Genomic DNA, 25,459 nt, shown 5'->3' on the forward strand with positions numbered 1-25,459 from the left:
GCACCTGGAATTTCTACCAACATAGAACGACAGGTGAGAAACTGTCCGATCTGTCAGCAAAACAATCAAGGGCGCTCGCCTGCCAAATTTAATAAACTTCCCCTGCCCCTTTCGAGAATTTGCAGATTGACTCTTCCCACGTGCCAACTTGTAGAGGGTTTAAAAATCTATTAGTGATCGTTAACATGTTCACATGATGGATAGAAGTGTACCTGACAAAAAGGGATGATGCTCGGACAGTAGCTAAGATTCTGATGAAAGAATTGATTCCCCGGTATGGGATCCCGCAGGGAATAAATAGCGACCGAGTCTCCCACTTCATAGGGAAGATAGTGACTGCAGTAAGTGAAATAATGGGCATAGATTGGAAATCCCACATACAGTATCAGCCTCAATCTTCTGGTATGGTGGAGAGATTAAATGGAGAAGTAAAAAGGGGATTGGAAAGAACATGTGGCAAGACAGGACTACCCTGGCCAGAAGCCTTGCCTATAGTATTATACGCCCTACGCAATCAGGTAAATCGGAATACAAAATTGACACCACACGATGAGATGCCCTAAGAACATGGGAATAAGACCCCCTATGATACCGAAAGAGGTTTGGATATAGGAAAGCACCCTAGCATATGCCCAGGGGTTGTGTGAGGCCCTTCGAATGTATGATAGGATAAAAGCCACCCAGGGACCATGGCTGGAAGGAAACACCCACCCATTTTTACCGGGAGATCAGGTAATGGTGAAAGCGCTCACAACTGTTCCTTTCTCCCCTAGGTGGAAAGGACCCTACCAAGTCCTCTAGTTACAAGAACCACCTTAAAGTTAAATGAACTGTACAGCTGGATCCACGCAACCCAGTGTAAGCCATTCTGGGAGGATGATACATACAAAGGAAATGCTTGCATGGACAACAATCAAGATACTGGGGCTGATAATGGGGGGATTGATAGAAGTAACCACAGAGGAGACAGTCGAGATCTTTCCCAAGGAGAACCCCAACACTAAGGGGTGCTGGAACAACTCCACTATGCATTGTAGAATTATCTGGAATGGGGATCAGTCAGGGTTCCTGGGGTGTGGGGCATCACCAGAACTAACAATAAGACCTCTCCAATACAAAACCGGGAACCTTGAGCCCCCTGAGCCCCCTGGAGCTGAATGAATGGTGCCATCAGCAACGAGCAGATACTTTTGGCACAAAACGTGGCGAGGGGGAAATGCTTTCCCCAACTTATTCCGATGGATTAGGGAATGCAAAAGGGAGCGCTCGATGCAAATTATGCTTATGCCTTTTACCAAGAGGATGAGGACTTAGCCCCAGCACCAACAACGGCAAGCCCCACAGCAGTAACCATAAACCTCCTATCCACAAGGACAGCCGCTAGCTCCCATGCAGAGACACCAATACTCCCCATGCCCATAGATACGCAAGGTGGACATTTAATCACCTCTTTGAGACTTGCCAGGTGCTGTAGTCGTCCCCGCTTATAAACCTCACCCTCCATATATGGTATGATATCTCAGACAATACTAGAGCCTGCCAGAATGTCTACCCTGGACTAAAGGTGGCTAAACTCTGGTAAACGGGGACTAGTAGAAGGAGTCCTGGGAGGCGTAGGGACTGGAATGGGAATATTAAATGCTGCAGATATTGAGGCGCTACAGAATAAGATACAGAAGGTAGGGACTAAGGTTGGGGAAGGAATCAGAATCAGAAATGCATGGGGAAACACAGTCCAGGAGGAGATAGAATTGGGATATCAGGCCTAAATGCGAACATGGACCTATACCGTGTGACTGATGCTGAGATAGGAAACATCTTTGGGGAAACTAGGGTGGTGCACAACTGTACTAGATGTGTGCTCTCAGAGATCTTGATTCAGTTACTATGGGCAGAACAAGAAAGAAAGGTATTGTCTCACCATACAGCAACTTGGAAAGTTATCTTTAACCTGACACAGTATTGGCTCCACCCAGACCCGCAGCATACACACTGTGACCGTAGGGGATACAATGTCACCATGCAGCTGGTGAAGGGACAGAACGCATCCACTTGGTGCCAGTTTGTGCCAATCCCCCAACTGTTCGGATCCCAATTCTGGGAGCCGATATTCTGAAGAACCTGGATAGATGAGGACGGTCACACACACCGAACACTCTTGTGCCCAATGGTCTGATGGGATGCTATGATTGTTACATTCTGCTCTGTATGTCCCGTGCACTCTGAGACAAACAGAGGGCATGTGCACTCTAATGGCCGTAAACCGGACCGTTGTAGGGGAGGTACGATACCATGAAGTGGGTATGTACGGGAATTCGGAGATAATCGTGAATGGCCAAAAGACACTCTCTCCCCCCTGTTCATGGTTGTTTAGAAAAAGGTCTACACAATCCATATCCCTAGGAAGAATCATATTTTTCGCATAGGTTCTATGACACAGGTTCGTGAAGATAGAACTGCCCACCTCAACCCCTTACTCGGGCCGACGGTGAATTATAGCCAGTTGCAGCAATTGCTAAAAGAAAATGAGCAAATCACTGTAATGCTCCAGAAGCTAGGCCGTACCTTAAGCCAAGGCTTACAAGGAGGGACAACTGGTGGGAATAGCCGACCAGGTCACGCAACTTAGTGTCCATCACTGGTGGGGCATTTTTAAGGGAGGGTCACCCAGAGCCTCGTCCAACCTACACCTTGCATGACACCCTGTTGTGATTACGTTCGCGGCCCTAGTGCCCTTACTTATGGTGATAATTTGCATGTGGGTTAGAGTGCACACACTCGTGGGACAGGTTAACGAGACAATAAAACGGGTACAGTGGTATCCTTTTCAAGAGGTCATATCCAATCATCAGGACAAAGAGGAGGCTCCCTTAGTGGTGTAGATCTTTAATCTGCAAGGAGGAAACATGACTTTAATCAAGTAGACACCAAGGGGGTGAGGGAGTAACTCACACGAAGTTGTTGGAATGTGATAAGGATGCATCCTTATCTGTTTCCTGCTTTTCAATCTGTCTTGTAACCATACTGTGGGAGAGGGAGTACATATATACTGTAGCAATTGTTTGAAGACTTGTTTGTTTCGAGTTATAAAAGCTTGTTCTCTGCCTGATACGGGCAGAGTCTCTGTTGTGGACTCTCCAAGGTTAACTTTGTCAATAAACTCTTCTGAAACAATCTCCCGGCTTGTGTTTTCTATTTAAGTAATTATAGAGTCCTGAAGAAATCGGCGACAGCGTCTCTGCGTTGAGTCCACGTCTCTGTTGTGAGGGCGTGTCTGTTGTGAGTGCGCGTCTGCGGTGAGTGGGCATCTGTGGTGAGTGTGCATCTGCGGTGAGTGTGCATCACGGAGCGTGCGTCTCTGTGTTGAGTGCGGGTCTGTGTGTGTTGAGTGTGGGTCTGTGTGTTGAGTGCGCCTCTGTGTATTGAGGTCGCCTCTGTGTCTGGGTGGGTGCGTCTGTCTGTGTGTGGGAATGTGTGTGTCTGCGAGTTTGTTTGTGTTAGTGGGTGTGTCTGTGGGTGTCTGCCTGTGTGTGTGCATGTCTGTGTGTGTGGGTCTGTGTGTGCGCGCATCTATTTGTTGTTGCGTGTGTGTCTGTGTGTGTGTGCGTCTATCTGTCTGTGTCTGTTTCTGTGTCTGAAACGTTGATTATCCTTTGCTCCCTGTGGAAACTGACATTCTGAGTTTCTCCAGCACGGTTGTGTGTCTGCAGACATTCTTGTTTCACCCCATATCCCTTGATTCCCTTCTTAATCAAGGACCTCTCTCCCTCCGTCTTAAATACACCCAATGTATTGGCCTCCACAGCCGACCATGGCAATGAATTGCACAGATTCACCAACCAATGAAGAAATCTCTCCTGTTCTAAAGAGATGTCCGTTTATTCTGAGGTTCTTCCCTCTGTTCAAAAAAGGACCATTTTGTATACTGAGGGTCTGAATCCAGTCTCCTCCATCAGAGGAAACGTCCACTCCAGGCCTTTCAATATTCGATGTTTCTGTGACCACCTCCCCCCCGTCCAATCTTTCTAAACTTCAGTGAGTTCAGTGCCAGAGTCATGAAACACTCCTCATATGTGATTTTGAGACATCTCTATTGTAAGAATGAGGAGTAGGAGTTGGCCATCCGGCCCATTGAGCCTGCTCCACCACTCAATCAGATCACGGCTGCTCTAGCCATGGACTCAGCTCTACCTGCCCTTCTGTTACCCACAAACCTTTACTCCCCTACAAGGTAAACATCCATCCAGCTCTGTCTTAATCACAGCCAGTGAGGCAGCCTTGACTGCTTCCTTGGACAGAGAATTCCACAGGGAAAAGCAGTTCCTCCCCATCTCCATCCAAAATCTACCCCCCTGGTTCTTGAGGCTGAGACCCCCCTTGTTCTAGTCTTCACATTCCTGCCTTGACCTTATTTATTATTTTACTTGTGTGATTAAGATCCCCTCTCATTGTTCTGAAAGCACACAAAGACAAGAGGGTATGGGTTGAGTGAAAAGGCAGAGGGTTAGGGGGCACACGAGGGGGAATTTCATGCCCCGTGGAGAGGGTTTGCAATGAACTGCCAGCCAAAATGGTGAATGTGAGACTCGATTTTGACTCTCAAGAGAAATTGGGCATACACATAGATGGGAAGGGTATGGAGGGCTATGGGCTGGGTGCAGGTCAGTGGGACTAGGCAGAATAATAGTCCAGCACAGACTTGAAGGGCCTGTTTCTGTGGTGTAATGTTTGGAGGTCTCCACTGCCTTGATCTGTGCTGCTCCCTGGAAGAACATATGGTCTTGTACTTTGTCCCTCTGATTCTCAACATTCCCTATACCCTGATTATCCACGGAATCAGGGAACACTTCTGAGAAGATCCACAAGGATGATTCCTGGAATGAAGGCATGAGGAATGTTTGATGGTTATTGGGCTGTACTCACTGGAGTTCAGAAGAATTGCAGGACGGGGCAGGGTGGGGGGGAGACCTCATAGAAGCAGAAGCTGGGCAGAGCAGATGTGGCAAAGCTGCTGCTGGTGGTCCACAGGGGTCAGTACTGGGGCCACTCCTTGTTATATTGAACATTAAGGATCTGGATGACGGAATGAATAACTTTTGGACCAAGTTTGCAGACGATACGAAGGTAGGTGGAGGAGCAGGCGGTGCTGAAAAAATGGAGGTTACAGAAGGACTCAGATGAAGAGAATGGGGAGAAAGTTGCTAGATGCAAAGGGACCTGGGAGTCCCCATGCAGAAAACCCTTGCATGTTGAGTCGGTGGTGAGAGCTGGCTTGCAGTTTTGGGCTCCACATTGAAGAAAGGATGTTGGAGAGGGCTCAGAGGAGGTTCACTAGGATGATTCTGGGAAAGAAAGGGTTATATGAGAAACATTTCACAGCTCTTGACCTGTACCCATTGGAATTTGGGAGAATGAGGGAGGGGATCTCATTTCCAAAGTTGAAAAGCATGGACAGAGTTGATGCAGAAACGTTTCCCACGGTGGGAGAGTCCGGGATAAGAGGGCACAACTTCAGGAATTGAAGGGCATCCACTAAGAGCAGAGATGCAGAGGGATTTCACAGGCGGCTGTGGAGTCCAGGTCATTGGGTGTATTTAAGACAGAGATTGACAGGTATCTGAATAGTCAGTTTATTATGGGTGACGGGGAGAAGCCGGAGGAGTGGGGCTGAGTGGGAGGATGGATCACCCCATGTCAGAGAGGTGGGGCAGGTCATATGGTCTGATGGAAGTCTCAACCCAAACCCTCGCGAACTGCATCACACCACTCTGATCAGTGTGGAATTTGATTCTCCATTTAACAGTGGATCAATGTTGCTTGTAACCCAGGGCCACACAAACTAGCAGCTTTGCTGTCATTTGGAGACGGTCACCAATCTCTCTTCATTCAGGGTTCTGCTGCATTGATTCACACTTGGGAAGTCACAATGATTCACACTCAAATATCACCCCTGATGTTCCACTCCCTTTCTCCCACTTTCCCCTCCTCCCCCTCCCTCCTCCCTCTCTCCCCCCTCCCTCACTCTCCCCCCTCTCCCTCACTCTCCCCCGTCACCCTCCACCGGCCCTGGGGATGTATTCCCAACACTGGCCTGGTTGTCCGCCCCCCATCCCCCTGAGGTTGGGGGAGATGGCGGGGAATCGCTCCCTCCACAGCGACCGGAGCTCCTTCACCATCTCCGTCTGGACCCCAGGAATGTGGCGCAGGTTTAGGGCTCGCAGAAGAGCATGCTTGATCTGCTCCACTGTCTTCTCACCACTTCTAGAGGAAGAAAACAAGAAGGGATTTGACGAAGGGAATTGTTGAACGGATGGTTCCATGTGCTGAAGTGGCCAATCTCCAAGACACTTCAGATGGGACCCTCCTCCATTGTGTGAGAGCTTGGTGAGTGTTCTGGACCAGGAATGAGGTGGGGACAAGACCTAGACTGCAAAGTTCATCCTTGGGACATGTCCCGAAAAAAATCTGGCAAAACTTGCATCATTGTATTGTTCACAAGATCACAAGACAAAGGAACAGAATCAGGCCACTAGGCTCATCGAGTCTGTTCTGTAAATTTACACTAAGCTACTCTACACTAGTTCCAATTTTCGGCATTTTCCCCATATCCCTTGATGCCCACACTTATGAAATACTTGTGTATTTCTTGTTTAAATACTCCCAGTGATCTGCTGTATGTGGCAGCGAGTTCCACAGATCCACAACCCTCTGGCTAAAGAAGTTCTTCCTAATCTCTGTTTAATATGGATGACATAATTTTTAGTCTATGACCCCTTGTCCTCGATTCACCCACCAAGGGAAACATCTTACCCGCATCCACCCTATCTAAATCTTCCAAAATACGAAATGCCTCTATGAGAACTCCTCTCATTCTTCTATACTCCAATGTATACAACCCAAGAGCTGCCAAACGCTCCTTATTCGTTAGCCCTTGAATCCTTATATACTATTCCTCTTGAAATGAATGCCAACATAGCATTCACTTTCTTCACTACCAATTTCACCTGGTCATTAACTTTTAGATTTCCCTGCGCGAGGACACCCAAGTCCCTTTGCACATCCAAGGTCTAAATTTTCACCCCATCCAAATAGTATTCTGCCTGTTTATTTCCACTGCCAAAATGTACAACTGTACACTTCTCTATGTTAAATCTCATCTGCCATAATTTTACCCAGTCTTCCAATCTGTCTATATCCTTCTGCAACTTTATGGTTTCTACTACACTTCCTACTCCGCCACCTATCTTGGTGTCATCCGCAAATTTGTCCACAAAACCATTTATATCACAATCCAAATCATTAATATAAACTGTAAACAGCAGCAACCCCAATACCGTCCCCTGCAGAACACCACTAGTTACAGGCAGCCATCCAGAACAGGAACCCTTAATTTCAGCCCTTTGCTTCCTGCCTATCAGCCACCTTTCTATCCAGTTTAATAACTTCCCTGTAATTCCACAGGCCCTCATCTTATTTTGCAGCTTAATATGTGGCAACTTATCGACAACATCCACAGCCTCTCTTTTGTGTATTCTACTTGAGATTTCTTCAAAAAACTCCAATAGGTTGGTCAGGCAGGATCTACCCTTTCAAAAACTATGCTGACTTGGACCTATCCTGTAATGCATCTCTAGGTATTTCATCACCTCATCCTTGAGGATCGACTCTAATATCTTCCCAACCACCGATGTAAGACTAATCGACCTATAGTTTCATTTTTTCTGTCTCCCACCTTTCTTAAACAGCGGAACCATATTTGCGACCTTCCAATCCTCTGGAATATCTCCAGTCTATCGATTTCTGGAAGATCATCACCAATGGATCTACAATCTCCAAAGCCACCTCTTTCAAAACCTGTGGGTGCACCTCATCCAGCCCAGGAGAATTATCAATCTTTAATCCATTTAGTTTGCCTAGCACAATTTCTCTAGTAACCCTAACTGAATGTAACTCTACTCCCTGAAGCCTCTGACTGTCCGGGATATCACTAATGTCTTCCACGGTGAAGACAGACGCAAAATATTGATTAAGTTCCTCTGCCATCTCTTTATAACCCATTACAATTTCCCCAGCATTGTTTTCTATCAGTCCTATGACAACACGTGCCTCTCTTTTATTCCTTATATATTTGAAAAAACTCTTAGTATTGTTTTTAATATTGTTAGCTAATCTCCTTTCTTAGCTCATCTTTTCTTTTCTTTGTCTCTTTCTGTAAGTGTCAAAAGGAATCCTAGTCCTCTGACTTCCCACTAATTTTAGCTTCCTTGTATGCCCTCTCATTTGCTTTTATCTTAGCTTTCACCTGGTTGCCTCATTACAGGAAGAATATGGGTGGTTAAGAGAGGGTGCAGAGGAGATTGACCAGGATGTTGCCTGGGTTGGACATCGTGCCTTATGAAGCACAGTGAGCGTAGCCTTTATTGCAACACTGTTACAGCTTTAGTGACCCAGGTTCGATCTCGCGCTGTCTGTAAGGAGTTTGTGCGTTCTCCCCATGCCTTTCCTTGGAGACTCCGGTTTCTTCACACCCTCCAAAACATACGGGTTGTAGGTTAATTGGAGTAATTGGGCGACACGGGCTCATGGGCCGGAAGGGCCTGTCACTGTGCCGTCTGGCTAAAATTTAATCAATTACAATTGCTTATGTGGTGAGAGTAGCTCTCTGGATGGAAGGGGAGGTGCAGGAAAGGAGAAGGAGAGAGAAAGATAGACAGAGAGGGAGAGACCTAACAGAACCAGGTCGATGTTGGAAAATGCCCAGACAGTTCCTCAGTTCGTGGGTAGCTTGCTTTGGTACATAAAAACATAACATCAGAAATAGGAATAGGCCATTTGGCCCTTCAAACCTGCTGTGCCAGTCACTGTGATCACAGCTATGTAAAAATTTATCCAACCTAATCTTAAATATATTTACTGAAGTAGTAGCCTCCACTGCTTCAATGGGCAGCGAATTCCACAGATTCCCCAACCTCTCGGAAAAGCAGTTTCTCCTCATCTCCATCCTAAATCTTCAGGCTGCATCCGTGTATCATGCTCTGCCTGACTTAAACCACCTGCAAACTGGAGGACCAACCCCTCATCTTCCATCTGGGTACATTGACCTCTCTAGTTCTTGTTCGCCCCAAACCATTTCTCCCCTTTCCCTATCCCTGTGCCTCACTTCCTCCAGCTCCTTCACTCCCCCTCTCCTGTCCCCCAGCTCTGCATTCACAGAGCCACATCCTTACCCAATCAATTCTCAATTTTGGGCTATTGGCCTGTGCTCCTCCCCTGCCCCTTCCTCCCTCCTCTCCCAGCCTTTTAATTTCAGCTGCTGCCTGTTTTTTGGTCATAGTTTGAGGAAGGGTTTAACCCTAAATGGTTATTGCATCTTTACCTCCTGTGGATGCTGTGAAACCAGCTGAATCCTCCAGCAATTTTGTTTTTATCAAACTCAATACCTGCAGATATTTGTATTTCACTCGACCCTGTTCCCCCAGCACCCACCTCCTTCCCCCAGTGCACCCACCCTGTTCCCCGGTAAACCCACTCCTTCCCGCCAGTACACCTGACCCCATTCCCCCAGGGCATCCCATCCTGTACTCACACCACCAGGGCACCCAGAGAGGGGGGCAGTGTGTGGCTCCCAGACACTCCCCCTCCCCTCCATTCCTCACCCCTGCTTCACCTCGACGCCCAATTGACCCTCCCCTATCCCTTGCCTGTAGACCCTCCTCTTCCTCCTCCCCTGCACTCCTCGCCCCTGCTTTACCTGGCCACCCCTCAGACCCTCACCTTCTCCTTCGCCCCTCACCTTCAGACCCTCCTCCTCATCTCTGCTTCCCTTTGCCCTTCCCCCACCACTTGTCCCACTGGCCCCCTCCCTCTGCCCTGGCCTCTCCCCATTCCTGCTCCCCTCCCCTCTCCCTCACTCCCCTGCTTTACCTTGACCTTTAGCTGCCCCACTCACTCCACCTGCCCCTCCCCCACTTCCTCGCCAGACCCACCCCCACTGCCTGTCCACTCTCCCCCTCCCCTCCGCTGCTCGCCCCTCCCATTCCCGCCCCGGCTGTCCACTGCTCCTTGCATGTGTGTGCAGACTGAAGAAGGGCTTTAGTTTACCTGTTGATGCTGGGCACACTGTGGGATGTGGGTGTGAGAGTCGTCTCCTGCTCCGGAGCTGGGAGTAAGTGGGATGTCCACAGCGAGTTCAAAGTCAGGAATATCAGCAAAAGGATGGGAAGATGGTCCATGCTGATGGCCCTCAACGGAGAACAATTCCAGCCGTCACTCAAGGTCAGAGTTGGCCGGTAGACTCCGACCTGCAGATAAGTGTTCAAAGCAAGCAAGAGCTCTCCGGTGTCTCTCAATTCCCCTGGGAGCACCTGCTGTGCACTCCCAGACCTGACTGGGATTGTTAGAGAGACTCGAGTGGGCGTTACCCACCAGGCCTCATATCTGCTGGTGACCTTGGCATTGGGGCACTCTCTGCGCAGGGCAAGAGCAGCTGCAGATTGGGTTTCATGCCTCCTCCCTCTGGCTGTCTGGGACCCTCCAACAAGCATGCTGGTACTCAGAGGAGTTCGCCTCATCATACCAGGCAGAGGGGAGGGGGTTGTGGGAGGGGTGTGCAGAAGAAACAGACAAAACACACCACCAGGCCCATATCTGAGACTAAACATGAGGTCAGAGATCTCAACAAGCCTGAAGCAGGCATCACAGTTATCAAAGCAGCTTCCCAACCTTGCCAGCAGTTCTCACTGCTCAGCATGACAGGGGAATGTTCACCGTCTTCTCACCCCACGGGGAGAACCTCTCACAGCCACTGGCCACAATTCACTTGGTGCCCTGTGTGTAGACGTTATGCTCATCCCTCCATCCCAAGAAGGGAGTGTGGGCTCTGGGGAGGGTGCGGAGGTTTCAGGGGATGGCAGAGGGTGTGAACTCTTGGTGTCGGGGGGAGGAGAGTTTGGACAGGGAAGGGTCATTTTTCTCTGGCCACTCTGTCAGGGAGACCTGATCAAGGTCGAATGAGAACGTCCACAGAGGCAGGGGTGAGGGGCAAGTCCCTCACACAGACATGCTTCAGAAACTCAGCAGGTCACGCAGGTTCCACGGGGAGTGAAGGATGGCCAACGTGTTGAGCCTGGGCCCTTCATCAGGGTATGAGCAAAACACAGGCAGGTGCCTGAATGAAAAGGTGAGGGTGGGGAGGAGAGGAGGGAGGGAGTGGCAGGTCAAGGAGCACAGACCAACAGGCAGGAGGCCAGAGGAGGGAAGGGGAGAATTGATCAGGAGAGGGTGTCATGCTGTGACTGCAGAGCCGGAGGAAAGGAGACAGAGGGAAAAGGGAAGAGAGACACTCGAAGGAAGGGGGTGATGGAAACTGGAGGTGATGTCAATGCCATCCAGTTGGAGGGTGCCCACACAGCAGATGAGTTGTTATGAATCAAATGTGCAGGTAACCTCAGTTTGATTGAGACCATGTACAGACAGGTGGACAAGGGAATAGGATGGAGAATTGAAATGGGTGGCCACCAGGGAGATCCACGTTATTGCAGCGGACAGAGACAAGGTGCTGAATGAAGTAATCTCCCCGTCTGTGCCCAGTCCCTCCGATGTAGAGGAAACCACAACAGGATCACCAGATGCAGGAGATGACCCCTGCTTCACTTGGAAGGGAGGGAGGAGTGGACAAGGGAGTCATGGAGGGAGGGGTCCCTGCAGAGAGAAGAAGATGATGGTAGGATCATGGAGTAGGTGGGGGAAATGGCAGAGGAGGATGTGTTGGATGCGGAGGCTGGTGGGGAAGGAGGACAAGTTGAATCCTGACCTTGTTGATCCTGGGGTAGAGGGGGCCAAGGCAGATGTGCAGGAAACGTCCTCTTCCCCTTCATCTTTACTTCTCAGTTTCTTTCACTAATACCTTCCCATCTGACCTGTTGGCCTCTCCTCAAACCCTGCCCCATCCTCTCACCTCTCCTCCTCCCTCCTGCTTCTTCCTCTCTCCTTCCCTGCCCTTCATCCTCCCCTGCCCCATGCTCCCTCCTCTCCTCCTCCCCTGCTCCTTCCTCCTTCCTCCCCTGCCCCTTCCTCCCTCCCTCCTCTGCCCTTTCCTCCCTCCCTCCCTCCTACTTTGCCCCTTCCTCCCTCCTCTCCCTGCCCCTTCCTCCCTCCTCTCCTGCCACTTTCCGCATCCTCTTCTGTCCCTTACTCCATCCTCTCCTCCTCCCCTGCCCCTCTTTTCCACTTGCCCCATCCTCCCTCCTCTCCACCTCTGCTCCCCCTTCCTCCATATCCTCCCCTGCTCCTTCCTCCTCCTTCCCTCCTCCTCCTGCCCCATCCACTCCTCCTCCTGCCCCAACCTCTCCTCCTGCCATATCCTCAACTCCTCCTCCTGCCTTTCTCCTCCTCTCCTCTATCCCTGCCCCTTCCACCCTCCTCTCCTCCTCCTCCTCCCCTGCCCCTTCCTCCATCCTCTCCTCCTCCCCTGCCCCTTCCTCCCTCCTTTCTCCTCCTCCTCCTGCCCCATCCTCCCTCCTCTCCTCCACCCCTACCCCTTCCTCCCTCCTCTCCTCCGCATCCTCTTCTGTCCCTTACTCCTCTCCTGCCTCATCCTCCCTCCTCTCCTCCTCACCCTTTCCTCTCCTCCTCCTCACCCCTTCCTTCTCTCCTCCAGCCCTGCCACTTCCTCTCTTGCCCCTTCCTCTCTCCTCCTCTGCCCCTTCCTCTCTTGCCCCTTCCTCCCTCCTCCTCTGCCCTTTCCTTCCTCCCTCCTCCTCTGCCCCTTCCTCCCTCCTCTCCCTGCCCCATGCTCCCTCCTCTCCTCCTCCTCACCCCTTCCTTCTCTCCTCCAGCCCTGCCACTTCCTCTCTTGCCCCTTCCTCTCTCCTCCTCTGCCCCTTCCTCTCTTGCCCCATCCTCTCCTCCTCCTCCTGCCCCCTCCTCCATCTCCTCCCCTGCTCCTTCCTCCTCCCCTGCTCCTTCCTCCTCCCCTGCCCCTTCCTCCCTCCTCTCCTCCACCACTGCCCCTTCCTTCTCTCCTCCAGCCCCGCCACTTCCTCTCTTGCCCCTTCCTCCCTCCTCCCTGCCCCATGCTTCCTCCTCTCCTCCTCCCCCGCCCCTTCCTCCCTCCTCTCATGCCCCTTTTTACTTCCTCTCCTCCACCCCTGCCCTTTCCTGCATCCTCTCCTCCTTCCCTTGCCCCTTTCTCTTTCCTATCATCCTCTGCCTCATCTTCTCCTCCTCCTCCTGCCCCATCCTCCCTCCTCTCCTCCACCACTGCCCCTTCCTCCTCCCCTGCCCCTTCCTCCCTCCTCTCCTCTCCTCCCCCCCACCCCTGCCCCTCCCTTGCTCATCTCCTTCCCCTTCCCGTGTCCTCCTCTGTCCCTTCCTCCCCCTACCTCATCCTCCCTCCTCTCCTCTTCCTCCCCACACCCTCCTCTCCTCCTCCCTTCCCCTTTCTCCCTCTTCTCCTCCTCCCCTGCCCTTTCTCTTTCCTCCTCCCCTGCCCTTTCCTCCATTTTCCTCCTCCCCTGCTTCTTCCTGCATCCTCTCCTTCCCTGCCCCTTCCTCCCTCCTCCCCTCCTCCTCTGCCCCTTCCTTCATTTGCTGCCATAATGGAGACCTGCCAGCAACCAACCTCTTCAATTACTCACCCCATTCCCATATGAGCATGACTGTCTGTCCGTGGCCTCGTGTGCTATCAAACCCACCAATTCTCCTTGAGAATGGGGTGGTCTATAATACAGCCCCATGAGTGTGGTCATACCTTTATCTTTCCTCTCCCCCACCCATATACTCTCAGTAGATGAGCCTTTTGGTCTGTCCTGTCTGAGCACAGTTGCAATATTTTCCCTGACAAGAAAAGGGCATTCTTCTCCCTTTCATTCCCACCCCCACTCCCCTAGGTTCCCCTAGGTTAGACCACACCATAAGCTCTGTGCACAATTCCCTCTTTTTGTACCCTTGAGTCAAACCACACCGTGCACAGTTCCTGGTCTCTGTCCACCTGGGTTAGACCACACTGTGAGCCCCATGCACTGTTCCCGGTCACTGTACATCTGGGCTAGGCCACAATGTAAACCCCATCTGTGTTAAACTAAACGGTGAGCACAAGGCACAGTTCCCAGATTTTCTATTCCAGGCATAGACCACATCGTGAGCCCCATGTATAGTTTCTGGTCTCTGTAGTTTTAGGTCAGACCTAAAACGGGTGTGACCCCCGTGTAGACTTCCAGGTGTCTGTACCCCTGAGTTAGACCAAACCATGAGCCCAGTGCACAGTTCCTGGAATTGAACCCTTGGGTTAGACTAAACCGTGAGCCCCATACAAAGTTCCTGGACTCTGTATCTCTGTGTTAGACCACAACATGAACCTCATGCACAGTTCCTGGTCTCTGTATCCCGGTGTTAGGCCACAGTGTAAGCCCCACGCAAAGATCCCATATGCTTGACCCCTGGGCTAGGCCACACCATGTACCCCATGCACAGTTTCCAGTTTTTTTTATTCCAGGGTTAGAGCACAATATGAGCCCCACACACAGTTCCTTGTCTCTGTTCCCCTCTGCTGGTCCACAATGTGAGCCCCATGCATAGTTTCTGTTTTCTGTACCCCCAGGGTCAGACCAAATTTTGAATCCCATGTAGACTTCATGGTCTCTGTACCCCTAGGTTAGACCACACCATGAGACCCATGCAGAGTTCCTGGCCACCACACCATGAGCATCATGCACAGTTCCTAGTCTCCATAACCCTGGATTAGACCACACTGCAATGTCCATGCAAAATTCCCAGTTTTTGGACCCCGATGTCAGAACAAATTGTGAGCCCCATGCACAGTTCCACGCCTGTACACCCCTGGGTTCGAACATTCCCTGAGCCCCATGCACAATTCCTCGTCTCTGAACGCCTGGTTTACACTACACCATGAGCATCATGCACTGTTCCCAGTCTCGAAACCCCTGGATTAGACCAAACTCCAAGCACAATTCTTGGTTTTTATAACCCAGAGTCAAACCATGCCGTGAGCTCCATGCACAATTTCCAGACTCGATACCCCTGGGTTAGACCTCAACGTAAATCCCATGCACAATTCCATGACACAATCGACCTGTGTTAAACCAAACCGTGTGCCTTATAGACAGTTCCCTCTCTCTGTACCTCTGTGTTAGACCACACCTTGAGCCCCATGCACAGTTCCCAGTTTTTTTATTCCAGGAATAGATCACAATGTGGGTCCCATGCACAGTTTCTGGTCTCTGTACCCCACTATTAGACCACAACATGACCTGAATAAAGTTTCTTGGTATCTGTACTCCCAGGTCAGACCGAACTGTGAGCCCCATGTAGACTTTATGGTCTCTGTACCCCTGGGTTAGACAACACCATGAGCCCCATGCACAGTTCTTAGTCTATGTACCCCGTTAAACCACTTTGTGAGCCTCATGCACAGTTCCCAGTCACTGTATCCCTGGATAAGACCACTCTGTAATCTTCATGCACATTTCCCAGTTTTTGCACCTGTAGAGTGCGTCGAAAGAATCAAAGACTTGTTGATCCAACCCAAGGCTTTTATTAACTAGAAGACTGGAGCATATCACATGTAGGTTGACCAGTCCAGAATGACCTGGTCTGGCTAGAAGCAATGCTTTAAGACCTGTCAGTAGGCGTGTCTAAGCTCTCAGCTAATCACATTCATCCTACACTACAATCTGTACATATACACATTGGTGATAGAATCTGTACTATCACAGTACCCCAGAGTCAGACCAAATCTTGAGCCCTTGCTCAATTCTCAATCTCTTCACTCCTGGGATAGACCACATCATGAGCCCCATGCACAGTCTGTGTATGGCTGGGCTCAAACTCCCCCTGAGCCCTATGCACAGTTCCCAGCCTCTGTCTGGATGGTGAGATCAAATTGTGAGCCCCATGCACAGTTCCCGATTAATAGCCCCCTGGGTCAGACCAAACCATGAGCCCTATGCACATTTACAGGTAAGTTAGACCAATTCCAGGACGCTGTACCCCTGGGATAGACCACACTGTGAGCCTTTTACACAGTTCTGGGTCTCAATACCCCTGGGCTAGACCACACTGTGAGCCCAATATACTGTCCCCGGATGCTGCATCACTGGCTAGGCCACACTGTGAACATATGCACAGTTCCTGGTCTCTGTACCCCTGAGTTAGACCACACTTTCAGCCCCATGCACAGGTTCTGGTCTCTGTACCCTGGCTTAGACCACATTGTGAGCCCTGTGCACAGTTCCCAGATGCTGTTCCCTGGCTTGACCACACCATGAACTTGATGTACATTCCTGGTCTCAGTACCCCTATGTGAGACCATATTGTGAGCCCAATGTTCAATTCCCAGTCTCTTTCCTCCTGGGATAGACCACACCATGATTGCAGTGTCTGAAACCCTGGGTCAGGCCATTCCATGAGCCACACACATAGTTCTGGATACTTTATCCCTGTGCTCGGCCACACCGTGTGCCCCATGCACTGTTGCCAGAATCGATATCACTGGGTTAGCACACAATGCAAGCCCCATGCACAGTTCCTGGTTTCTGTATCCATGGGTTAGACCACACCATGAGCCTGGTGCACAGTTCCCAGACACTGTATTCTGGCTAGGCCAGACCATATACTGATGCACAGTTCTGGGTCTCTGTACCCCTGCGTGAGACCATATTGTGAGCCCAATGCTCAATTCCCAGTCTCTGTAATAGACCACATCATGAGCCCCATGATGTTCACAGACTCTGTACCTATGTGTCAAACCAAACTGTGAGCCCCTTATTGAATTCTTGGTCTCTGTACCCCTGGGTTAGACCACACCATGAGCCCCATCCACAGTTCCCAGACTATGTACCCCTTGCTTAGACCAAACCTTGAGCCCCAAACAGTACCTGGTCTCTGTTCCTCTGTGCTAGACCAAACTATGAGCATCAGACACAATTCCCATTCACTGTCTCCATGGGTTACACCACAATATGAGCCCCATGCATAGTTCTTGGTCTCATAACCCTGGGTTAGACTTCATCATGAGCTCCACACAAAGGTTCCGGGCTCTGTTCTCAAGGGTTAGATCAGATCGTGAGCCCCATGCCCAGTTCTGGGGCTCTCTGCCCGTGGGTTTGACCAAGTTGAGCCCTATTCATATTTCCCTATCATTTTCTCCATGGGTTACACTGCACCATGAGCATCATACACAGTTCCCAGTCTCATTACCCCTGGGTTAGATCACACTGTAAATTCCTGGTTTTGGACGCTGAGTCAGACAAAATCGTGAGCCACATACTCAGTTCCCAGTCTCTTTACTCCTGGGTTAGACCACACCGAGAGCCCCTACACAGTTCCCATATGCTGTACCCTGGCTAGGCCATACTGTGAACCTCATGCATACTTCCCAGTCTCGGTACCCCTGGGTTAGGCCACACCAAGAGCCCCATACGTATTTTCCGGATGCTTTACCTCTCTCTGTGCTAGGTCACACCTTGTGTTCCATGCACAGTCCCAGGACTCTGTCTCCATGGGCCAGACCAAACCACGAGTCCCATGTACTGTTCCCAGCTCTGTACCCCTGGGTTAGATCACAGTTACATCACTGCCAAAGCTCACTGGAGCATCGTTCTGGCCCCTCATGGGGCTGCTCTGCTCCGGGCCTCCCACCCCACTGAGCACTGTTCTGGATATACAATAAACCTGTTTTTTCCATGACTGGTCACTCATCCTCGTCCCTTGTTCTTCTGTTCGCTCTCAATCATACACCACCAAATATGGCGGCCACCAAGGCTGGGCCTCATGAGACGTCCTTGTTGCCATTTTTGTTGAGCTCTGGCACCTAAAACATTAGCTTTGCACCCCTGATGAGACCACACTGGGAGCATTGTGCCAACATGGGTGGGTACCTGTGGGAACAAGGGGGTATAGTTTTGGGACCTGAAACCCCTCCTCTAACTTGCTCATCCAGGATTGGATTCTCCATGGGTCATCGGAACCTTCCCTGTGACCCCCCAGCCAGAGGTTAGCTTCACGAAACCCAATGTGACGATCACGGCAGCCCTGCACTGGCGGGCCTCTCCCCCGCAGCCCAGCTTCATGGCTGGTGGTGAAAACCTCACATGTGGAGATGGAATCCCAGGGCCCTGAATGGGTTTTTTGCATCCTGACACTCACTACCATCTCCTCCAGAAGTGCCGTTGCTACCCAGCGTGAGGCACGGGCCCTCAGGATGTCCCAGCACCACCACCGGCCTAGTTCACTTACCTCCAGCCAGCAACCATAGTTCGGGGTAGGCCAACCATTTGTTTCTGGAGCCTGGGCTGCACGATCCACCAGCAGGATCCTAGCTCCAGCACTGGGGTAGCTCCCAGACCAGGATGTGCCACAGGGGAGGCCACCTGTCACTGGAGTGAGGAGGAGCATGGCCTTGAGGATGAACAGGTCATCAAGGAAGAGAAAGGCCTCAAAGAGGAACAGAACCACAAGGAACTGTACCACAAGGAGGAGCTTGGCCTCAGAAAAGAGCTGGGCCTCAAGAAGGTTCTGGGCCTCATGGAGGTGGTGGACCTCATGGCAGAGCTGGGTGTCCAGGAGCAGCTGAGCCTCAGAGATGAGCAGGGCTTGAAAGACATGCTGAGGCCAACTGACAAGCTTGGCCTCAGGATGGAACTGGGCCCTGCTGAGGGGCTGAGACCAATTGTGGAGCAGGGTTTCCTGAAGGAGGTGCACCCTGAGGTGGAGCCAGGCCTTGAGGAGCTGGGCCTCAGGGCAGAACTGGGCCTTGCTGAGGCACTGGGACCAAATGTAAAGCAGGGCCCCCTGGAGGAGATCCGCCCTGGGGCAGAGCCAGAACTTGAGGAGCTGGGCCTCAGTGGGGAGCTGGGTGGGCCTGAACTGCCCCAGGTCTTCCCTGGGACTGACAACCCATCACTGGGAGAGGCTGGATGATGAGCTGCTGACAGACAGGCCCACGTCTACTGACTCGGCATTTGACAACTGGCTAATCTGGGTCCCCTCCAGTGACTTGGAGTACTGGTCCACCTTCTACTTTGGAGGGGGCGTGGAGGCAGCTCAAGGCTGCAGGTTCCGGGAGGGGCAACAGACCCTAAGGGTTGGGGTATTGGAGGACGCCCAATTTTGGGGAATTGGGGAGGGCAGGTGTGTGGTGGGTTGGCTTCAGGTTCTCGTGGACTCTGCTGAGGCACTGGGTGAGGACCAGACCAGTGGTGGACACAGTTGGAAGCCTGGGCCCAGAGTGAGGCCCATTTCCCAGGGCCTAGTCCAGCAGTCTCCAGTATGCAAAGGGGAAGGGATGGGGATGGTGAGGGATGGGTGGGGGGTGAGGGAGGATCTCCAATGATCATTAAATTTATGATTTGACCCACATGGACTTGCATGGGGTGGCGGAAGCCTGGAGGAAGGGTGGTCCATACACTGGGACATCTCGGCAAGGTGGGGGAGAACCTCCATCAGATATTGTGGAGTTTCTGTTCCCTTCCCTCCATCACACCCATGAACCTTTATTTTACTTCCATCCATGTGTCAAAGAGTCTATGAAATGCCATAAATGAATCAGCCTCCCCGACCACCCCTGGCGATGCATTCCAGGCCCCCAACAAATGTCTCCCCTAAACTTTCCTCCCAAATCTTGTCCTGTTGTCCTCTGGTGCTTGCTATTGTCGCCCCGGGGATAAAGGTGCTGCCCGTCCAAGTCCCTCCTCATCTTCTTGTCCCCTCTCATCCTTCTTCACTCCCAAGATAAAAGCTCTGTTAACCTTACTACATAAGACACGTTCTCCAATCCAGGCAATGTCCCGGTAAATTTCCGTTGCACCCTCTCCATCCCTTCCACATCCTCTCTCTAATGAATCGATCTAAACTGAACGTGGTCTCCAATATGGGGTGATCAGGGTTTTAAGAGCTGCAAGATTACCTCATGGCTTGGACTCAACCCCTCGATATGTTCGATATGACCCACAGAAAAGGAACCGTTGCCTTTAGTTTCCACGCTGCCAGCTAACAACCCAGAGCATTGTACTCCTGTTCAGGACCCACAGACCATTCAGCCCCAAGTGAGATCTGGGCTCATCCCATCTGCCTGCATTTGGCCAAGCCCTTCTGCACACATTCTGTCCATTGATCTATCCAAGCCTATGATGACGGTTTCCTCTGACTGCTCGTTCCAGACGCAGACCACCCTCTGAGTGGAAATTATGCCCACCAGTTCCCTCCTAAATCTCCCCCCTCCCCCTCCCTCGCTTCACCTTAAACCTCCACCCTCTAGTTGTAGAATTATCTAGACTGGGGAATAATACAGTGATCATTCACCATATCCTCTCCCCTTGTGATTTTATAAACCTTCATAAAGTCACCCCTCAGCCTCTGCTGCTCATTGTGTTACAGACTGTGAGTAACAAGCAGGTATCAGGCAGGGTTTAATTTTAAAACACTAATTTTATTTCTAACTCTTAAACTATCCTGAATGCTAAACCTATCCCCAACTCTGCGCAGGTGTCTAGTGTGTGGGGGGGGTGTATCTGCACGTTTCTGTGCGTGTGCATGTGTATGTATTATAACCAAACCACAAGATTCCAGGCCAAAATATAGAAAGTTTCTTCAAAGTTCAATCATTTAAATTCCGTGTTGAAGTGTAGGTTTTGAAATTTGATGCCAAGGATTAATGTTGAGCTGATGGGGAGACTGGAGTTGTGGCAGCTACAGTCTCACGAATTCTCCCTACTTTGTCTTTGAAGATATCTATCCACACAAGCTGTGGTCACAACACTCCTGGTCCTTCTGTTGGTGAGACTTGAACTGGGCGGCCTCCATGAAGCTTCCAAGGACCTGAAGTCTCTCTAAGTAACTTCACTGCAAGTCACACTCAAAATGAAGAAGTTCCTCCAAGTGACCTCCACTGTTAGTCACAATCAGAATGAAGCACTTTGCTTCCCAATAAGACCTTCCTGGCACAGGTCAACCCAGTGAAAAGGCCCAGTCATTCCGAGCTGGCTTTGCTCTGAATTCCACAGAATGGCTGGGCACGAGTTGCTTCAAAAAGCTATTTCCTCTCCTGCAGGCTGAATGGTTCTCCCTCTGCAAAATGACAATGACTTAGTGTGGTGACATGTTTCCTCCATTGTCTATAGTTATGATTGACTACTGTATATAGGGAGCTGGCCCACCCACTGACTCATACCCTACAACTCCTCCCCCATGGTCTTGGGCCATAAAGTCGAGCCACCCCTCCATTCCTATACCTGGATCCAGGCCAGCAAGGTTCTTCTGTATATTAAAGCCTATTGTTCCCTCTGCCTAGTCTTTGTGGTTACTGGTAGTGCATGACAATTTAACGTACAGAAATTATCTCTCCGGTAATGGAGAAGCTGCTGCCCCAATTGGTTAGAAGTGAACCCCCAATCTCCAGGAGTGTCTGAACAGTACGAGCAGTGGATCAGCTGTTTCAGCAACTTCTTTGAGGCCGCTGCCAAACAGGTCAACTCTGATGAAAAGAAGCTCAAAGTTCTGCAAGCAAGAGTTGGCCAGAGAGCTTTCCAAGCCAACAGGAGCAGCGCTACTTACATCAAGACAATGGCTGAGCTTCGGGCCCTCTACAAACCGAAGGTCAACAACATGTACTTGCATTACCTCCTGGCATCCCAAAAACAGCAGCCTGGTGAGTCGGCAGAAGAATTCATTCGTGCCCTGCCCGTACTGGGGTGAGACTGTAGGGGAAGTTCCACGGCTCCTGTACGTCCAGTGCGTCGAAGACCTGGTCCAGGAGGGGTGTTAGCTGCTCCAGCTGTGGAAAGAGGGGACATTACTTGCAGGTATGTAAGGCCAGAGCCTCCCTACGAAGCAGCGCAGCGTGTACAACTGACGAGCGAGCCCCGTCTACACTTACAGAGCCGACCGCGGTAAGAGGAGCACCATCTTACTTGCTGCTGCCCTCGTCCTCTCCATGGACTGCGCAGTCGCAGCCCACTTCGCTGACGTCACTTCCACCTTCTTCCTCAACCTCGGCAGCCATGACAGTGTGGTCAACATGGAGGCCGTCATCTTGTGCATCCGGCCTCCCTGCCAATGACGAAGATGATGATCTGATCCTGGCATCGATTATATTGAACCAAGCCAGCCCTCATTGATGATGCAGATCACGGTGAATGGACATAAGATGAAATGTCTCTTCAATAGTGGCAGTACGGAGAGCTTCATCCACCCTGACGTGGTCCGCAGACTCTCGCTCCCAGTCTGGTCGATGAGCAGCTCCACTTCATTGGCAGCTAAAGGCCATCAGACTGATATTAGTGGGTACTCTGTGGTACCTTTGATGGGGGTGGGGGGGGGAAGGTTACGATAACTTCTCCTTTCTGGTCATGCCCTGGTTCTGTGCCGATCCTCCTGGGCCTCAACTTCCAGTCAGTTTAGAAGTGTGACGATGGCATTCGGAGGCCCTCATCCGCCCCTCACGGTAAACAACCCACAGCTCATGGACCTCAGTCCCCCACCTGATGGCGGTGGCAAAAACGGACCTCGGCCCCCCACCCTGTCCAACGGACATCGGGCCCCCTGGTGGCGGCGGTGAAAACAGACATTGGGGACCCCCCGCAGCAGAAATGGACAACGAGTCCCCCAGCGGCGGCAGCAGACCTCGGCCTACCCCTGGCGGCGGTAGCGAACCTCGAACCCCCCCCCCCCACCAATGGTGGTAGCAATGATATTGGGCCACCCTGGCAGCAGAAACGGACCTCGGGCCCCCCAGCAGCGGCGACAGAAATGGACATTGGGCCTCCCCGGTGGCAGCAACCATCGGGACTTGCCTGGCAGCGGCAATGACAGCGATGGACATCAAGCCACCCCCCACCCCGGCAGGAGCAGAGCCTCGGTGGTGAGAGGTTGGTGATGGGGGAATGAGTAGATTGACATGGCCAAGCAGCTGCCGAGCGCCGACAAAGACGACTTCGCGGAAGTGGCAACTGTGACTGTGGGAAGTATGAATAAAGCTGCTGATAATGTTTTTACGACATCTGTTGCAAATGCTTCCATATCAGAGCAGGTATTATCAGGAAAAACCACACTGCAGAATGGAGGTCTCCCCACAGACAAAGCCACACTGATTGTGATTCACACAGATGACAGCCTGGTGGAAACAACAGGATTGGAAACACCCAGTGCACCTATAACTCAAGGTTACAGGCACCATCAACTCCTCTGACACCAGGCCCTGACAAGGATGAAACCATCTGTGTATGGGGATGAGCCTCCAGTCTGTTGCCGAAATACAAGCGGAATTTTGTTCAAGAACAAGTTGGGTTCTGGAGGCCGAGGGTGTTTCATAAAACATGGAGAGAGCTGGTACACTCCCACTGAGTTGGAGGGATGGCAGGTCATGCGAGTAGCAAAGACTGGAAAAGAAACATCCGCTATGATGGCCGCCCCTTACAGTGTCTGATACAAGATGACATTTTAAATCCGCCCGCATCATCCTTCACCTGGGCTGCCTGCTGTGAAGACATGCCCCTGACTGGACTGGTCAGGCTCTTCGTTTCATACAAAAGATACAAAACAGAAAATGAATCATGTACTGTTCCAGAGAAGAAGGAGACTCTGAAGATCATCACTCTATGGCCTGCTGCAAGTTCACCCGTCTTTACAATGACTCCAGGCAGGCAGACCACCCCCCTGGGACACTTGCCTTCAAGCGAATGCCTACATCAGATGCCTCAGTCATTGTTTCAGTTTCAGAGGTCTTCACCAATACCACAGAGGATGCACTCAGCAAGCTCAGCCCTGTTGGGACGTGGTGGTTGAAGAGGAGCACCTCATTCATGGCAGCCCTTGGTATGTTTTTGACGACCATGAGGACACAGTACATATCAGGGATCTGGCACATGCCGGAGAGCCTGGAACCATCCCATACCATCACCCTGAAACAGACAGCACCCTCTCCAAGTAGTCAATTGGTGACCCCACCTCTAGACACCCAGCTGACAGAAGAGCAGACCACTTCTACACCTGATCCCCGCAGGTCCCGTAGACAGAGGAAGTTACCGGTGTGACTGAATCTGTAGTCTTGGCATCATTTTTGCTTGTCTTGTTCAAAGACTGGGGGGGGGGGGGGGGTTCTGTTTTAAAAGGAGGGGTGAATATGGTGATATGTTTCCTCCACAAAACTCAAAATGGTCAACCAGTTTACCTATCTCGGCTGCACCATTTCATCGGATGCAAGGATCGACAACGAGATAGACAACAGACTCGCCAAGGCAAATAGTGCCTTTGGAAGACTACACAAAAGAATCTGGAAAAACAACCAACTGAAACACCGCACAAAGATAAGCGTATACAGAGTCGCTGTCATACCCACACTCCTGTTCGGCTCCGAATCATGGGTCCTCTACTGGCATCACCTACGGCTCCTAGAACGCTTCCACCAGCGTTGTCTCCGCTCCATCCTCAACATTCATTGGAGCGACTTCATCCCTAACATCGAAGTACTCGAGATGGCAGAGGCCGACAGCATCAAATCCACGCTGTTGAAAATCCAACTGCGCTGGGTAGGTCACGTCTCCAGAATGGAGGACCATCGCCTCCCCAAGATCGTGTTATATGGTGAGCTCTCCACTGGCCATCGTGTCAGAGGTGCACCAAAGAAGAGGTACAAGGACTGCCTAAAGAAATCTCTTGGTGCCTGCCACATTGACCATCGGCAGTGGACTGATATCGCCTCAAACCGTGCATCTTGGCGCCTCACAGTTCGGCGGGCAGCAACCTCCTTTGAAGAAGACTGCAGAGCCCACCTCACTGACAAAAGACAAAGGAGGAAAAACCCAACACCCAACCCCAACCAACCAATTTTCCCCTGCAACCGCTGCAACCGTGTCTGCCTGTCCCGCATCGGACTTGTCAGCCACAAACGAGTCTGCAGCTGACGTGGACATTTACCCCTCCATAAATCTTCATCCGTGAAGCCAAGCTAAAGATATATATATATATATATATATATATGTATATGTATAGTTATTGTTTACTACTGTATATATGGAGCTGGCCTGCCCACAGATAACCTCTGACTCCTCCCCCGTGGTCATGGGCCATAAAGGTCGAGCCACCTCTCCCTTCCCTCCATTCCTATACCTGGATCCGGGCCTGCAAGGTTCTTCTGTACATTAAAGCCTATCGTTCCCTCAGCCTAGTCTTGGTGATTACTGATAGTGCATGACACTTTGCAGACATCTCGAATTGTGGAACAGATGGTGACAAACCTTCCCTCAGTTCCTCCAATGTATTGAATTGCCATTTCCCACTGCAGTTCAACCGGGTTTGGTGAAGCTTCACTGCAACTTTCCCTGCTGCGGAGCCATGGCCTGAGCTTTCCCTCCCGCGACGCAGAGCAATCCTCACCTTCCAGCCTGTTCACTTCTTTCCTGACTTAGAACAGACTCTTGAATGTATATCACATGAGCAGGTGACG

The 25,459-nt window shown here is 51.1% G+C and overlaps 1 protein-coding gene, 1 long non-coding RNA gene and 1 pseudogene across 2 annotated transcripts in view; 1 reads left to right on the forward strand and 2 right to left on the reverse strand.

Annotated features, from left to right (window-relative positions):
- Window positions 1-10,544, reverse strand: part of LOC138756862 (uncharacterized) — a 27,563-nt gene extending 17,019 nt beyond the window's left edge. The window contains exons 1-2 of the mRNA XM_069923255.1: window positions 10,102-10,544; window positions 6,092-6,261 (exon numbers count right to left, since the gene is read on the reverse strand). Of these exons, the coding sequence (XP_069779356.1) occupies window positions 6,092-6,261; window positions 10,102-10,544 (613 nt within the window). The remainder of the gene's footprint in view (window positions 1-6,091; window positions 6,262-10,101) is intronic.
- On the forward strand, window positions 6,198-24,138 carry LOC138759094 (deformed epidermal autoregulatory factor 1 homolog pseudogene; annotated as a pseudogene).
- The window catches only part of LOC138759095 (uncharacterized), a 51,690-nt gene continuing 46,722 nt past the window's right edge, over window positions 20,492-25,459 (reverse strand). The window contains exon 3 of the long non-coding RNA XR_011354636.1: window positions 20,492-21,790. This is a non-coding gene — a long non-coding RNA (uncharacterized lncRNA). The remainder of the gene's footprint in view (window positions 21,791-25,459) is intronic.

The sequence above is a fragment of the Narcine bancroftii genome, chromosome 3 (genome assembly GCF_036971445.1).
Source record: "Narcine bancroftii isolate sNarBan1 chromosome 3, sNarBan1.hap1, whole genome shotgun sequence".
NCBI classification, from domain to species: domain Eukaryota; kingdom Metazoa; phylum Chordata; class Chondrichthyes; order Torpediniformes; family Narcinidae; genus Narcine; species Narcine bancroftii.